This window comes from Polyergus mexicanus, unplaced genomic scaffold, assembly GCF_030449975.1.
Source record: "Polyergus mexicanus isolate NDT 795.1 unplaced genomic scaffold, iyPolMexi1.0 SCAF_31, whole genome shotgun sequence".
Classification (NCBI taxonomy): Eukaryota; Metazoa; Arthropoda; class Insecta; order Hymenoptera; family Formicidae; genus Polyergus; species Polyergus mexicanus.
The window spans coordinates 187,706-206,255 of record NW_027223351.1 but is presented as its reverse complement, the minus strand read 5'-3'; the positions used below and the strand labels follow the sequence as shown (position 1 = coordinate 206,255).

Genomic DNA, 18,550 nt, shown 5'->3' with positions numbered 1-18,550 from the left:
TTTGATGCAAGGTCGCGCAAGATACGACGCGTAGCGCAACCGGAAGATGATACTGATGCCGCAAACAAACAGTACGTGAAAATACGTGTCAAGCTTTTAAAAGATAGATTGGAAAAACTTGAGAAAAAAATAATCACGCTTGAGACGAATATGCAAACGCTACAAATAATGATGGACGAGATGCAGAATGCAACTCACACGCAGACTATATTTAATTCAGCACAGGAGAAAATAGATATATAAAGAATATACATGGAGGAATTATCTCATTGTTGCGAATTATGCCGCGATCAAATATGTCGCGAAAGACAGCTGCTGGTGAAGGAATTGCACACTCCACCGAGAAAAAATTTTCCATGTAGACGTGTCATAGTACGTGGATTCGATGATCTGTGGCAGGCGGACGTGGCCGAGATGCGTCCATATGCACGATTCAACAAAGGTTATAATTACATACTTACAGTTATCGATGTGTTGAGCAAGTATGCGTGGGCTGTACCGCTCAAGAGTAAGTGGAAACGAAATGCCTGACGCTATCGCAAAGATAATTCGAGACGATGGAAGATGTCCGAAAAATTTTCAAACCGACAGAGGAAAAGAATTTTATAAATGTACAGAAACTCGTGAACAAATACCGTATTAATCATTATTCGACGTACTCTGTCATGAAAGCCTCGGTCGTGGAACGATTCAACCGAACGTTAAAGAGCAATATGTGGAAAATGTTCACGCTTAATGGATATTACATGTGGATCGACGCGTTGTCCCGGCTCGTTAGAGAGTACAATGCGCGAAAACATCGCACTATCGGTATGAGACCTATCGATGTTACCCCCGCGATCGCCGATAAACTTTTAAATACGGTATACAGCAACGTAAAGATTGCGGCACCGACAAGATTCAAAGTAGACAATCCGTTACGCGTGAGTAAATTCAAGACCATCTTTGACAAAGGTTATACGCCAAATTGATCGACCAAAGTGTTTAAGATCGTTAAAGTGCAGAAAACTAATCCCGTGACTTATGTACTCGAAGATTCGCGCGGAAATTCTGTCGCCGGCGGATTTTACGAATACGAGTTACAACACGTTGTCAATCTCTATGTACATTTCGTGGAAAAGGTGATACGCAAAAAGGGTGACAAGGTTTATGTGAAATAGCTGGGACTTGAGGCTACACACAATTCTTGGATAGATAAAAATAATATATTATAAATATTTTAATAATAATACATAATATTAAAGATATTTTACAAATATAAACAAAATTGTACATTATAAAATATATATTTATATATATATAATTTACAATAAATAATTTTAATTTATAAATATACGTAATTCTTATTTACAATAAATATACATGATTTTTATTTACAACGGTATTTTGTAATATCCTCACGGTAGTGTGTCGGTGGTTCCGGGTACGATATACCGCTTATCATCGTACAGTCCTAAAGCAATTTTTGTCTCGTGAATAGTGTATACTTCGTATAATTTAGATCTTATACAAAACTGCTGACGCATCATTTCAATCTCTTCGTCCAATCACCGCGTTTAATCGTCGAACGTTATTGTTCTCGTGACGACATTACGTCTTGACGTCTTTTACCTTTTTCGTATCCTTCTTACCATCTACTCGCAACGCGTACATTTTTGCCCTAAGCCCGACGAATTCGGTCATGATGGCGCCATTATTTTCATCCTTCATTAAACCCGGTATCTTTTTATTCGCGAGCGGTATACCGTATACATTGTCCACTGCATAATCGCTGATATCGAATCTGTTGACGTTGCGCTTTATATTCTCATTGATATATGGTCACACTCGATGTGATATATGAGACTGTCGGTATCAGTGTACATGACTTTACATTTCTCTCGATATATAGGTACCATAATAATCTACCACGTAGATTGGTTTATTAAATTTAACCTCGAGATTGCGTAATTTAATGGCGATCAGATTCTCCGAAAACCCGCTTCTACTATAAAAATTTGGTTTTGCGATCATCGCCTCTGTGCCATATCTTCCATCCCAATATGTTATAAGCTTAATATTAACGTGATTGTGCACATTTTCCATCGTTTTACCAAATACCGCATTATTCATTAATTTATATAAATTTTTTTCAAAATCATTTTTCGCGAGTGTTCGGAATTATGTATTGAGATCGATATAACTGCGAAGCCACGGAGATTGTGAAAACTGTAATATTCGATGTATTTTTGTAACGCGAAGTCCATGTCGCGTGCATTGTTGCAGGTTGCGGTAATATATCACGTAACACTTCTTATCATATAAGGTTGCGAGTAGCTTATCCTACTTACCAGGTAGTTTGTCGCGTGTCGAGCAAAACGGTAGGTCAGTGTGCGCATCGTGAACATGTTGCGGATATTCGAGATGGACTTCAAGGATATGGCCTACAGGCGAATCGAGCGCGATCGATGATGTATCAAAATCGGATACGCCAACCCATCGAAAATCTGCATAAGGCAAAGGTTGACACATTGTCCATCCGTACAAATTATTTATATCAAAGTACGTGAGATACGACGAAAGTTTCGATGGATCGTACGACTGTATGTACTTGTTATTAGCGTACGTATCTGTTGGAACATTAACTCAAACTACCGCATATTCCACGTTCGATAAATAAAACCATGTCGGTATCAATTCGAAGGTAATATTCGTATGCTTCAACATCGTGTCTCACGTGTATCCGGGAAGAGTATAGTAATACGAGGAGTCGAGCCCATAACTTTTAATACAACTTTTGCGGAAATTTTCAAAAATGTCTGCTAATAATAAGACATCAATTTTGAGATACAAGTCGCTATATTCGCCCAGCGTTCGAATAGAGAACCGCTTTCAGACGTTCTCGGCGTGCGCGTAATCGCTCTCGGATATCGTGTCACTGGTCAAAAAACTGTAAAATGATTTGCGCGATGGTAAATACGTATCTTGCAACCAGTCGACGCAGTTAATGTATTCGTATGAAAAGACGCCCTTCCGTGTTAATAAATTGAAATTGTCATGCGGTAAATTTTGAAATTCAAATTTAAAAATTTTGAGTTTGTCTTTATTCAAGAATGATGCCAATTTATCGAGACTGGTAAGAAATTTATACGAATCGATAAAACGCAATTTAATATGATTTTTCGATTTCTCTTCGACAAGTTTAACGTTTTTCATAAATGATATATATTTTTCCTTTCGGAAGTAACTCGATTTCCTTTTCGAACGCTGTAGCTATTTCCATGATAATAAAATGCGCGTCGTAACCGGATAAATTATAAAAAACTATAGGAATGCAAAAAAAATCTTTATAATTTAAATTGCAATTTGAATGCGCGGGACTTCTGTAACGCCATGTCAGATGGCAATGATCGTGTACGCGTGTATTGTCTTGTACGAATGGTTTTTCGCAAATGTGGCATTGTGTCGCGTTGTGAAATTTTTCCCATTCATCGGGTGTTAAATTTACCATGGGAACATTAGTTGATAAAATACATTTTACACGCAGTGCTAAATTTTTAAGTTCTTCGATGAACCATGACATGCAATTGGTATCGCGACGAGAACGATACGCGGATAACGATTCGTTGTACAAGCAGTGTACATAATAAGCAATACTAAATATTTTATGATGTTGGTAATTTTTCTCCCCTCCATCTTTTCCAAGTCGGCGTACACGGCGAAAGAAAACTGCTCTTTCCGGTTATAGTTGAACGTGAGCCACTTGTCCTTATCGCTCGGTAATCGGATAGCGCACTTGTTCATCTCTCGACAGTCCACCGTATGTGACTGTAGCTTATCGTTTGAGCCAAAGTATTGCAAACATCTGTGAAAAGAAATTATTTTTTATTTTTTGTTCAATTATTTCTACAATATTTTATTTAATATTTATACATACCGATCGCAGATATATTTCTTGTGCTTTTTTTTGCTCAATTGCGAGCTCACGAGTCTGGATAGATTCTTGATCCACGCGAAGTGTCCAATGTTGTTGTCTTCAATGTACAATGTGCAAGTTGACATGTTTGTCTCTCTTTAACTCATTCAGACGTATTGGGACAATGTTCTTTACCTTGATACTATATACATTGATTGAGATATCGTTGGCAAGTTCGAATTTTTTAATTCGATTCACAGTCATTGGAAACTCAATGTCCTGGAAATTCAGCACTGTCGTGTAATGCGGGTACGAAGATACTCGATAAACATAATTTTCAGCTGAATGTAGAGTGGCGACCACGGACCACGCAAAACAAGCATTATCATTAGATTGCACATTGATCACCGCTCTCTTCATCATTATCCCCCGTGGTAATTTTAGGTGACATCCCGCGCGCAAAGGATTATATTTATTTATATTTACGATTAAATCTATAATACGCGACAATGCCGAACCGCTATAGCGTTCTTGAAATTCTTCGAGCGATGCTAGAGTGGGCTCGACGACGCTCCGCTGGTACCATTCCCGTAAATCGGATGTGCGAAAGAGTTCATAGTTTCTCGTATTGATACATTTATTTGCGCGTTTATCACCCGTCACAAATTCGCCATTGAACAATGTATTAATGTTCACATTAAAGTGTTTTTTCATCACATTTTGCACGTGTTCGAGCACAGTGTCTTTGTCATCCTCGAAAAATTGACGAGGCTCGATTATGATTTCTAATCACACCAGTCAATATGCGGCTGTCGAACGCTGTATCGATTTCTCGCCAAATCAATCCATATTGCCGCGTACTGCATCCTGCACCCGAATATACAAAACGCCTGCGTAACGAGTTCTTCAATCCCTCGAGTCGCGCAATTTGGGCAATCAGTGATTGTCGAATCCCGATCGATAATCGTGGACGTTTGATTCGACTTTGCTCTTCCAACGATTCGATATATTCATCGCATCGTTGCTCCCACGCAACGTACTCCTCTATCGAATTCACCCTTGCAGTTTGCTCACTCAGATTTCGTTCTACAATATTTTTCGCCATATTTTCAAATTTATGCCAAAAAATTTTGCTAATAAGATGCGCTTATTAATAGCTCTTGTCTCGAAACTCTTGGCGAAAATACTGACAGGGTGTGCCTCTTTACCTTTTTAATATTCATTTTATATTCTATCTTGATGTCTCTTTCCATCATGTGTATTCATCTAAATCTTTATTTCGCGGTTTGTCACATACATTTTAACTATGTCGATTATTGCATTTGTGTCGTCTAGAGATGATGCCAAATCCCAAGTGCATCGCAAAAGTTTCAAATTACACGCTGCTGTCCAAGTATGTTAGTGCAATTTAACCTTGATAATTATTTATGACACGCGCGTTTGAATTCAGATATCTAGGGGTGATGTCATCGCGAAGCAGCTGCACATTGGTGCTTTAAAATTTTATAATACATTGCATCTTTTTTTTTGCGTTTGGCTAAATCTCATACCTGATGATGATGTCATCTCAACCCAGATGCATCGCAAAAGTTGTAAATTACTTGTATATTAGCACAATTTAATCTTGATAATTATTCTTATATTTCACTGTTTTGACACGCACGTTTGAATTCTAATATCTATGGGTGATATCATCGTGAAACAGTTGCACCTCGGCGCTTGAGAATTTTATATTACGTTGCATTTTTGTGCATTTGGTTAAATCTCCACCAGGGAGTGATGTCATCGTGAAGCAGCCGTACATCAGCGCTTGAATAGAAAAAATATCGTGTCAGCAATAATCCCCACTACATTGCAATTTTGCAATGTTAATACATATTTTAAATATGTTTAATACGTTCAGTATTGCATCGACCACTTGTGTGAAAAGTTCATATAAAAAAAAATGTATCCCACTGAAAAAAGCCGCATGAATTATTACGTTCCGATTTAAGATGCTGATGAAACTTCGCCGTGTAAGAAGAAGAAATGTAACAAGTAAGTTTTAATTAGATCGTACATTGATGCAGAAACGTGCGGACATTGAACGACTTCTACAATCGACTGAAACACCATTACGGATTCGAGATTTGATATTTGAAGTGGTTAAAATGTCTGATTCGAAAATTATAAAAATAGGACTATTCAATAATTCTTTATATATGAAACCACCAACTCTATTATAGTTATTCGATTTTGAAAAATGCATAGATCATATGTATTACTGGCTATGCGAAAATACTCATATCGTTAATGAAAAATTCAAACAATTTGTAACTATTTTACAACGTAATAATATCGCGAATGTATGCGACGCTGCAAAAGCGATACATGAAAGTGATATGTTTAACAGCGAATCACTCATAGATTGCGAGTTATTGACATGTGGAGTAAATGATATTCTTCACGAAGCTTATAATAAATAAGTTATTTTACTATTTATCTGTAGTTTAATTATTTATCCCATTCTTTATACGTATAAATAAAATTTTTCTCTCGACACACTCTGCTAAAAATGTAGAAAAAATGATGAGGTAGATGAGACGTGATATTCCAGTTAGAAGGAGACAAAAGATATGAAATTAAAATATATATAATCGAGAGGAGTATGCAACATTATAGTACACAACCGTCTGCGACCTTACGATGATCTTAATAATATGTGTTGTTCGGGAGTCGACCTCGACGAGATCGCCCAAAACTGAAAGAGACGCTCAGAGATGAGCGAGAAGCGGTATGTAACGCGAATCCGTGGATTCCCTGGAGGATAAGGTGTTGATAGACAAGATTCGAATGCAGATTATTTTGATATCGCTTTATTTAGAATAATAGGAGCGAGCGACGGCACGTATTTCGCGATTCCGACGGATATTTGGATTGTCCTGTTAATTACTGCCCTTTGGCACGGTTCCGAAATCTTGATTAAGAGCTTCTTGCTAGAAACTCTCGCGATAACGGAAATCTTGACCGCGAATGCCGGATGGAATCTAGCGCGAGGCAAAGGACATTCGCGATGCGGATAACGAGCGTCGACTCTCGGAATCCAAACAATTAACTTTCACAATGTCTTAGCACGAAAAGAGAAAATAATACAGCGTGAGGTTTTCCCGAATTGACCGCCATGAGAATATGTGCGCGATCGGATGCGAGACAATTCGGAATTGAGACGAGTAAGCCACTGTAACTCCGATACGAGCGAGAATAGAAAAAAAAAGTTGATCGAGCTCGATGAACGTCGACCGGCTCAAAACGTCGTTACAGGCAGACTAAATCCATCGACCGCGGAAGCTCGCGCTCTGCCGATGGGAATAACAAGGTTTTTCTATGTCGAACCTTCGAGAACTAGCTGTTTGTTACACTTTTACTTTGTTATGATTACGCAATCACGCGCCGATCGGCTGATCGCGTCAATGTTTATTCTCGCTCGGGTTTTGATTGCGACTCATACCGTTCAGATTTTTCGGTTAAATTAACAGTTTAAATTTATCGATTAATTTCAACCGTTCAATCTTGAACATACCGCCCGCCTTGGAACGATAGTTCCGAAATAATTGATATGACAGTAGCATTGAACGACAAGAGCGCACGCCACAATTAACGATATAAGGAAAAGCGACTTTTTTTTTATGATTTAACACAGCGGATCTGCCGCCCGCCTTGGCAGAATGACGCTCGCCTCTTGACAATTTTGTGCTTAAGTCTAATGAATTACAATAAATAAAACGCAACGCAGCAAAAGTACCTAAATGCTCGGCGCCTCAATATTGATAGGTAAAACGCATAATTTTACGATCGGTCTTTTGAATACCGAGGGGGCCCGTCTTGACGGTGACGATCCGTACGAAGCCGTCGGAACCGGGATGACATTGCGTAACTCGGCCCAGTTCCCACTTACAGGAAGGTAACATAGGATTATGCAAGAGGACGAGTTGCCCGGTATCAATCGGCGGTTCTACCTTTCGCCATTTTACTCGTTGTTGTAACGTATTGACATAGTCGTTACCCCATAATTTCCAAAATCGTTCAGTAACGTGTCGAACGAGTTGCCATCCCGACGAGCGATTCTCGTTAAGATTGAGCAAGGATGGTCCCGGGTTTACAGTAAGCGCGGATCCGATCAAAAAGTGACCGGGGGTGAAACACTCGTAGTTCTCAAGCGTATTGGAGAGGGGCGCTATCGGTCTTGAATTAAGACATGTTTTGATTCTAGATAATAAAGTCGAGAATTCTTCGTATGTTAGCATATGATATCCTAACACGCGGCGCAGATGAGTTTTTACGCTACGGACGCCCGCCTCCCACAACCCGCTGAAATGCGGAGCAGACGGGGAAATAAAATTCCACATCACTTTATCGGTGGCAGTCAAGTTCAAGAAATTCGGATCTCGTATTGCTAACCGGTACGCGACGGTCAGTTCTCGGTTCGCCCCGACGAATGTTGTCCTGTTGTCCAAATACATAGATTGTGGTAGACCGCGGCGAGCGCAAAATCGAGCGTAAGCATTTAAGAAAGCTTGAGTGGAGTAGTCGCTTATTAATTCCAAATGTCGCAAGGCAGATAAAGAGCGCGATGTATGCTTTACGCGATGTAATCCCTCGTCCAGCGGAGGCCCGAATTTGCACGGATCCTGCGCAATCAAGGCCGCAATGCAAAAAACATCGGACTGCCACTGTCACGCGATGTTCGGGAAGATCTCTCATGATTTGTGTGGGAATCGCGGCGCGTTCGCGAGTACACGCAACACATTTGTGAATTACAGATTTGACGATATTACGAGCGCGAATTATCCAGAAATCGCGGCGCAGAACATTTAGCGTGAGTTGCGGTCCGGCATGTAACGCTCGTAAATGAGTTTGATTCACGATAAGTGTGACTAACGGGTATGACGCAAGAAGGATCGGATTTCGAATGGACAGTTATTGTGTGAATCGCCACCCGGAGGCAACGATTCGTGCTACATCGCCCAAACAGGCATACGCTACTACTGTATCCGCTGCCTAGCGACGTTGCCCCGAGACGGGCGATGGAAAAATCCAGCAGCGCCTGCGGGATCTTATGCGCAGGATGGACAGTTTGGCCGCGCCTGCAAGCCCACCTTCCTGCCTCAGGGCCGCCTAGGCCGCCGGTCCACACACTCGTAGCCGACTCAGCGACCCCTTTGCTTACCAACGCGCCCACGGGGAACCACGGGGAGGCCTGTCCATTGTATCCCGACCCGGATACACGCCCTGACCCTGTTTGGGCAGAGATTTGGGAGGAAGTGTGATAAGGTTTGGATGGGAGAGGGGGGAAATGACTCGAGAGCCATTGGATAACAGGTTTTTGGAGACCTACCTATTTAACCTCTAACTTAAAATTACGCGACGCGAAGATCATTCGAATGTGCGGCTTGTCCGAGAAGATTTCGGTACCGCACCTTCATGGCGGAGGACTCCGACTTCCCCAGCTGAACAATCTATCCTAAACAATAACTACGACTGCGATTCGAATCCCTTCAGCCAGAGGGACTCGCAACAAAAATCAGCGAATGCCGCGTAGACCTCTGAGCTCGACACGAAGAAAGGTGCCGCCTCCGGCCATCGCCATTCGCTTTGTGGAACCAAATCACGCAGAGCCTCCCTCTGCGCGTCAAAGAGTGGACAGTCCAATAAGAAGTGTTGAACCGTATCTATTCCACTCCCGCATACGCACACATCACTATCGACGAGACCAAACGACTCGAGTCGCTCCCGGAAGTCTCCGTGTCCAGTGAGGGCCTGTGTGCTCCAATGATTGGTTTCCAAGGACCGTGTAGCCAGTCTTTGGCGAATGTCCTTGAAGAAGGCAAACGTGGTACGACCTTTCATGGATGAAGACCATTTTGTCTGCCACATATTTATCGCCTCTTTCCGGATACGCTCGAACGATTCCTTTTTCTCTATTTCCGCGGGTATTATTACGTTTCCTATTTCCGCGGTCAACCCCTTACGCGCATTATATCTCGCAACGTACTCTTTTAATAAAATGTCGACGGGTGTCATCCCGGCCACGACACAAAGCGATTTCCAGGACGCTGTACGGTAAGCGCCGATTATCGAGATTAACGCTCTACGCTGCGCGGCTCTAAGGATTCTAATATCACTCTCCGTATATAAATCGACCCACCCCGCGGCGGCGTACGTTACGCACGGCTGGAAGACCCCTCGATATATTGTGGAGAGTGTTTTATATCGAAGACCCCACGCGGCTCTAGCTAACCTACCTAATTTCCCGAATAGCAACCCGGTTTTGCTACTTAATTTTTGGCAGTGCGACTTTACTTTCATACATTTATCTAGATCCACTCCTAAGTATCTAACCGTTTCCCTAAACCGTATTTTCGCGTTGTTGATTTTTATTGTTGGCGGCCTATTTACGAAATCGACGATTCTTCTATTATTTTTCCGCTTCCTATCCGGGCGGTCTCCTCCCCGTCTACCTATCGGGTTTCTTACCATCGCGTTGCTCTTTAAAACAATTGCTTCGGTCTTTCGTTCCGATACCTGTAGCTTCGCGAATTTACACCAATCTGTTATAAGGCTCACCGCGCGTTGACCCTCTACTTCGATATCTTTCCGCTAATTACCGTTAACGATCACTACCAAGTCATCCGCATAAGCCGCAAATAGGATGTTCGAGCCTTCCAGGAGCTTTAGAAGGTCGTCGAACATAAGGTTCCAGCAGGCCGGACCAAGAACAGAGCCCTGCGGGCACCCCCTTGTGGCCCGCTTTGAAACCTCCGAAGAACCAAAAGAGAGCTCAACCCTACGGTTGTCGAAGTAACTTTGCAGTACTCCGAAAACATTCCGAGGGCAATCTCTAGATTTTAACGCGTCTAACACAAGAGGCCACCAGACATTGTCAAAAGCCCCCGAGATGTCGAAAAGCAGCGCGATGGCATACCTCTTTTTAGAGGCAGAGACCATACGACGCAACTCCACAACCGCGTCCTCCGTCGACCTTCCAGCCATAAAGCCGAACTGCCGATCGGAGACCCTACCCGGAGCCAATGACGTGTCCGTAAGGCGAAGCTTAATTAGCTTCTCAAAGAGTTTCCCTACCACGGAGAGAAGACAGATGGGCCTGTAAGATTTTGGGTCCTTCTCATCCTTGTCCTCGCCCTTCAGTAGGACTCGAAGTGAGCCCACCTTCCAGGCTGAGGGAAAGACGCCCCACTGAAGGCACCCATTAAACAATTTCGTGATCTGACCGGGGATCACTTTTATCGCGGCCTTCAGCACTCTAACCTCAATGAGGTCGAGTCCTGGTGCTTTATCGTTCTTAAAGGTTTTAGACGCCTTGACTATTTCTACTTCTGTGAAGAAAGAAGCATCGGCCGTATCGGGCGCAACGAGCACATTCTCCCTTAATGCGCTTTGTTGGGGTGTTTCTTCCGCTATCCGGTCATCTGGGACGTGTACATCCAAAAGGTAGCTGGCTGTTTCTTCTAAACTGATAGTAGACAAAGTACTACTACGCCGGAGTGTACTGAGAACACTCTCTACTCGGAGTTTTTCCGCTTGTTGCTTATAGACGAAGCCCCAAGGTTCCGAGTTGCCGTACGACGTAACAAATTCCTGCCAGCTTGCGAGCTTTACCTTTTTGACCATTCTGCTGTGTTGCCGTAAAGAAGAACGGTATTCCAGCAGCATTTCATGGCACAAAGGTTTGTCCCGCCCCTTTTGGAGGGCACGTTTCGATCTATAAAGCCTCTTCTTTGAGATTGTCAATTCTCTAGTCCACCACGGGTTGGACTTACGGAAACGCCGTTATCTAGGCATCGAAGCCGTACATACCTCGCTGAGGACTGTTGCGAGGGTCTCGGCCATATTCTCTATGTCCTCCACTGAATTCAGGTCAAGGACCTCGAGCTTGGACCTTGAAAGATCAGTCAGGCTTTCGGAGAATCGTTCCCAGTCGGCCCGACGAGTGTCGAACCTTGTGTTCGCGGTGTCCCCTCTACCTTTCTCTCTCGGCACCCTCAACCTGATATCTATGGAGTTGTGGTCGCTGCTAGTCCAGTCGGCCCTCACTTTCCATTCGCCGATGAACTGGCTCACGGAGGGCGACGCTAAGGTTACGTCGATGAATGACGAACCTCTTGTCGTCCAATAAGTGGGCCCCTGTCCAGCGTCATTGACCACTTCTATGCCGTGTGCTCTGATAAGGTCTTCGAATTTTGCACCTTTTTCGTCTGTCTCTTGGGAACCCCAGAGTGACGATCGAGCATTGGCATCTACCGCAACTATAAGCCTCTTCCCCCTCAGCGAACGAAGCACCGTCTCGAGGTGTCTGAGGTGCTTCTCAATCTCGTCACTGTGCTGGAAGTAGCACGATGCAACGTGAAAGGAGATGCCGGGAGCCAGCACTTCCGCACAGACGCAATGGGTTGTGCTGAGCTGCGAGATAAACATCGTTTGGAATTGAGGGTTACAAACCGCTACCGCCGCCCACGGACGTTGCGAGCGCACGGCAGCCACCCTTATCCCTTTCCCTAATCCAATAAAGATGTGACCCGTGTTTTGCTTCTTGACGTGTGGTTCCTGCAATAACAGGACGTCAAGTCGCTTTTCTACCACGAGCTGACGCACCTCGCCCGTAACTACAGCTGAACGCCTCATGTTTAGCTGTAGTATTCTCACTCCCGTGGACGCAAGTAAGAAAGAAGGATCGATTTCTGCCGGAGCTTGTTGCAGCGGCCACGAGGAAGAACTCGCTTCACCTACGATGTGGGGTTGAAATTGGGGAACATTCTCGAGTCTAATCTTATTATCTATCGCGATTTTATTCGCGGACCTATTTATGGAGCTATTCGCGGAAATAATCGCGGAACTAATCGCGGGCCTAATCGCGGAGACTATACCTGTATTATATTCCCTATTCCTAACTTCTTCATCCCGGTCGATGACTGCCGGTGAAGACCTTATAGGGCTAATCTCGCATCGCGTTAAAACGATTCGGACGGCGCGAAGGCCGCAACCTTGGGACTGTGCACAAAGTCGTGTTACGTCGCGGAATCGCTCGGGCACAGCTTGGCGAGGCGCTCTCGAGGAAGCGGAGGCCGTCTCCAAGCGCGCGCACGAGCGTACTCGCGACTCGACGACAGGCACGTCCCTTGCCTCCCTAATAGCAGCCGCACCTGGCGGGAAGCGATCTGCCAGGCGGGCACTCCTCCTCACCAAAAGTTTTAAAAAATTATTCATCATTTTTTTTGTTCCCACGAGTACGGTGGAAAAGAAGTCGAGCAGCGCAGAGCCACCATTACGCCGCCAAGCCAATATACAACGGGGGGACAGCAGGTACCCCGAGGTGGTGGACCGCTAGCGACCGCGATTTTTTCGTCTTCGCGGCCATTCAGACTATCGATCAGACTACACGATCCTTGACCTTAGTCTTAAGACGGGCGCCATTAGGAGGAAACGCCTACCTATCTATCTACTTATAATGCGTCGATTTCCACAACAGACGAGTTGGAAACAAACGACCGGGCGATAATAATGGAAAACGACAAAGGATGGAAGCCTGAAAAGAGAAAAGCATTAGTAACCCCCGGTTCCGTCGCCGCTGGGTCTGAGACCTCAGAAGCGCAGGGCCCGGTAGGTGAGTACAACAGCCCCTGTCTCTCTCCACTGTACCGAGGCACAACAGAGACAAACGGATGGGGATGGGCTGCCGGGAGATTGGATGTAGAGGGGATAGGAAAGCCGGGTACGGGAACGTGACCCTAGCCACTGCAGGCTCCCCACTTCTTAAAAGTGCGTTGCCCACATGGCCACAGACACGTCCCACCAACGCATCTAGGTGCGCTCGCTACATAAGAGCCATTTGGTCAATCTGACACCGACTCGTAGCTATGCTGTGTTAAAGGATTGGTAAAAGCGACAGAGTAGACAGATCAATGAAAGTGTTAGTAACGAAGTTGTTAGTGAGGGTTGTTAATTGAAGTGGAGTAAGAAAAGAAAGAATAGGGGGAGAAAGAGGAGATAGAAAAACAGAACGTGTGTGTGTGTGTGTTGCTACGTAAGAGCCATTTGGTCAGCAATGCTGACACCGACTCGTAGCGATACATGCTGTTTAAGGAAATAGAGAAAAGGAATAAAGAAGGAAGAAAAAGAGAAAGAAAAGGGAGAGAGAGGGAATGTAAGTGTGTGAGAGAGTGTATGTGTGTGTGTGTTGCTACATTAGAGCCATTCGGCCAGCAATGCTGGCACCGACTCGTAGCGTTGCATGCTGTTTTATGCAAGTAAATGAGAAAAGAGTATAGAGATAGAAAAGCGATAGCAAAAGCGATAGTACGAAAAGGAGTGAAAAAGGGGTTGAGGTGAGAGCTTTTAGCTCAGGAGGGAAAGAGAGTAGAGTGACGAAAAAGAGAAAGAAGTGTGATGAGTGTTAGTAGTGTTAGTAAGTATTGTTAAAGAGGGGTGATAAAGAGAGAGAGAGAGAGAGGGATGGCTTTCCTAAAGGTATGGGGAGACCTGAAAAGAAAAGAAAAGATTAGTAACCACCGGTTCCGTCGCCGCTGGGCCAAAGATCTCAGAAGCGCAGGGCCCGGTGGGCGAGTATTGACAACCCCTGTTCCTCTCTACTGCACCGAAGAACAATAGAGACGAACGGATGGAGATGGGCTGCCGGGAAGTACGGACGGTGTGTGAGAGGGAAGACAGGAAGGACGCTGTCACTTGAAAGCCATTCGATTAGCATCAGATATCAACCACGACAATCCCGGACCCCGAGATCGGCTCAGAACATCACCCGCGCGGGCCGGGATCCGGTGGATCAATCCGGATCACCAGCACCGGCGCAAGGATCAGTAGAGAGCGTCACCCGGACGTCCATCAGAAAGTCATAGTATTACTGATGCCGGCTTATGACTGTGCGGAAAAGGGGGTGGGGGAGGGGGGAAACTTCGCTGTGACATCACTCAGCCGACACCTACCGAATCTTACTTTCCGAAGTAGGTGGCGTTTTCAGGAGTACCACGAGAAGGTGGATGCACAACTTGAACGCGAGGGGCTAGAGCTCCTAACTAGAGGACTGATATCGCTACGCGATTTCGCATCGCATAGCGATTCGCATCACGTTCCAACCCCGACTCTCAGACCCCGAGGTCGACTCAGAACATCACCCGCGCGGGCCGAGATCCAACGGACCAGTGGATCACCAGCACCGGCGCAAGGGTCAGTAAAGAGCGTCACCCGGACGTCCTTAGGAGAGCCACGGTAACTCCCATTTCGAATGGATACTGGCAAAGGAGCTTTGTAACCGGGACGGAGTGGTGCGCGTAGGAGAACGGCTTAATAAAGTTGTAACGATACGTTACTAGCCTCGCGGGCCGACCAGCCGCCCGCAATTCCAAGGCTCGGCGCCTATGGCGCCCCTAAACTTCCACACCCGTGTCTCGGCCTTACCGTGGGGCCGCCCCACCACGCACCGACTCGCGTGAGTGGGAGGCCGGCCGCCGGTATATAAGGCGCTCTGGCGAGCGTATCGTGACCAGTGATGCCAGAAACGGGTCTCGCGGCTCACGGGTCAGCAATGGAAGGGATAACGCACACAAGCGCGAACCGCGTACATGTGCGCTCTGCGCTGCGCAGAACGCACATGTACGCGGTTCGCGCTTGTGTGCGTTATCCCTTCCATTGCTGACCCGTAAGCCGCGGGGCCCGTTTCTGGCATCACTGATCGTGACCAGTTCCCGATCCCGATTCCTGTCACGAACAACTCTCCGGATCCCGAACCGACTCTCGCGTTACACCAGGCTACGGACTTCCCGGTTGCTGGGACGGCGCATCCTGATACCCCGCGTTACACCAGGCTACGGACTTCCCGTAGTTAGGCCGGGCTTCTCGGTTGCTGGAACGGCTCATCCTGATACCCCGCGTTACTCCAGATTACGGGCTTCCCGTAGTTAGGCCGGGCTTCCCGGTTGCTGGGACGGCGCCTCCTGCTAGTTGATAAGTCCGCATCCCGTTACCCCCTAAGACCGTTTGTATATACCGCGACCCGTTTGTACCAAAAGACCGCTTTGGTCTACGCGCTCTAATAGATTCTAGTACCGCCTTGTATATACCGCGACCTGTTTGTATCGTACGACCGCACTGTATATACCGCGCATTATAATTGTAGAGCCACATTACGATTTCCGTTAGTATCGCGCCGACTCCACCTGTACACCCGGCCTTCGGACTACACAAGCGCGCTAGCCCTTCTAAGGATAGGCCGCGGAAAGCGCCGACGCCCCGTCCTTCTCAGGATAAGGTGGTCAGGCCGTTGGAATTACAAACGAAGGCCACGCGACACCCGTAGTATTTAAGATCCATTCTGTCCCGCTTAGAATAACCCTAGTTTACTCGCATGCGTACACCGCGATAGCAGAGACGTCCGCATGAGCCGCGCTCGCTTCCCGAGCTCCACGCGCAAAACTCTGTACGCACCGCCCTGGCATGTCGCATTGTGAATAACCACCGCTCACGCGAAATTCTGTACGCACCGCTCCCGCATGTTTTATTGTACAGCTCAATGTTAGACTTTGATAATCGCTTGATTAAACCTAATTGTTGAACCGCTTATACCGAGGTAAAGTAAGTTGGAGTTTTCCTCTTCTCCCGAATCCTGGCACCGGCGAACCTTGATCCGTGGCGTGCGGGAAAGAAGAACCGTTACAAAGCTCCTTTGCCAGTGTCCATTCGAAATCCGATCCTTCTTGCGTCACACCCGTTAGTCACACTTATCGTGAATCAAACTCATTTACGAGCGTTACATGCCGGACCGCAACTCACGCTAAATGTTCTGCGCCGCGATTTCTGGATAATTCGCGCTCGTAATATCGTCAAATCTGTAATTCACAAATGTGTTGCGTGTACTCGCGAACGCGCTGCGCTTCCCACACAAATCATGAGAGATCTTCCCGAACATCGCGTGACAATGGCAGTCCGATGTTTTTTGCATTGCGGCCTTGATTGCGCAGGATCCGTGCAAATTCGGGCCTCCGCTGGACGAGGGATTACGTCGCGTAAAGCATACATCGCGCTCTTTATCCGCCTTGCGACAAAAGCAATACATTTGGAGTTAATAAGCGACTACTCCACTCAAGCTTTCTTAAATGCTTACGCTCGATTTTGCGCTCGCCGCGGTCTACCACAATCTATGTATTCGGACAACAGGACAACATTCGTCGGGGCGAACCGAGAACTGACCGTCGCGTACCGGTTAGCAATACGAGATCCGAATTTCTTGAACTTGACTGCCACCGATAAAGTGATGTGGAATTTTATTCCCCCGTCTGCTCCGCATTTCAGCGGGTTGTGGGAGGCGGGCGTCCGTAGCGTAAAAACTCATCTGCGCCGCGTGTTAGGATATCATATGCTAACAGGGAGTGGTGCACTTGGACACAGTATAATTGGACACGGTGCAAATTGACACGTTACAAATGGACACGAGATTTTGCACACGGTTCAATTGGACACAGAGCATTTGGACACAGTAATTTTGGATACAGTAGCTTTTGGACACATAAGAAAATACGCATCGTTTACTTGGACACCGCTCAATTGGACACTGTTCATTTGGACACCGTTCGTTTGGACACAGAAAGATGCGCACCGTTCATTTGGACACCGTTCGTTTGGACACCGTTATTTGCCCACCGTTCGTTAGGACACCGTTCATTTGCCCATCGTTCGTTTGGACACCGTTCATTTGCCCACTGTTCGTTTGGACACCGTTCATTTGCCCACCATTCGTTTGGACACCGTTCATTTGCCCACCGTTCGTTTGGACACCGTTCGTTTAGACACCAAAATTTGATTTAAATTATACGACGTAATCCACACCAAATTTTTGTTTTAAATAAGAAATAGGTTTGGGTTAGGTTATATCTTCCGGAAGTGGAGCCCCCCCGCAGGGGGGGGCGGAACCCACTGTATCCATGCATGACATCCAAATATGCGAAAGGCTAAACAAAGTGCTAAAAGCAATGTAAAATTAATGACATCAGTATCAGAGATATATAAGTATGAATATATTTTATTTTGACAGATATTATAACCTTCAAATGTATCTCCTTTTCACGATTTCATATTTTACATAGATTTACCAGTATAAAGTGTTATAAGAATACTGATTATATTTTCCCAAAATGATTTTTATTTCTCTCCATCTGTTACATATTCAAACAAACAGTGCGCATGTTTCTGTGTACAAATGAACGGTGTCCAAACGAACGGTGGGCAAATGGACGGTGTCCAAACGAACGGTGGGCAAATGAACGGTGTCCAAATGAACAGTGGGCAAATGAACGGTGTCCAAACGAACGGTGGGCAAATGAACGGTGTCCTAACGAACGGTGGGCAAATAACGGTGTCCAAACGAACGGTGTCCAAATGAACGGTGCGCATCTTTCTGTGTCCAAACGAACGGTGTCCAAATGAACAGTGTCCAATTGAGCGGTGTCCAAGTAAACGATGCGTATTTTCTTATGTGTCCAAAAGCTACTGTATCCAAAATTACTGTGTCCAAATGCACTGTGTCCAATTGAACCGTGTGCACAATCTCGTGTCCATTTGTAACGTGTCCATTTGCACCGTGTCCAATTGTAC

General features: G+C 45.5%; 2 protein-coding genes across 2 annotated transcripts; one reads left to right on the top strand and one right to left on the bottom strand.

Annotated features, from left to right (window-relative positions):
• The first annotated feature begins 252 nt into the window (after nt 1-252).
• On the top strand, nt 253-1,160 carry LOC138943683 (uncharacterized). Its single transcript, XM_070314645.1, has 3 exons — nt 253-508; nt 673-923; nt 1,005-1,160. The coding sequence occupies exons 1-3, from the start codon at nt 253-255 to the stop codon at nt 1,158-1,160; spliced, it is 663 nt and encodes a 220-aa protein (XP_070170746.1).
• Nucleotides 1,161-7,692: 6,532 nt separating this feature from the next.
• LOC138943682 (uncharacterized) lies at nt 7,693-8,394 on the bottom strand. The gene has a single exon (XM_070314644.1). It carries the CDS (start codon nt 8,392-8,394, stop codon nt 7,693-7,695), a length of 702 nt encoding a protein of 233 aa, XP_070170745.1.
• Between the last annotated feature and the right edge of the window lie 10,156 nt (nt 8,395-18,550).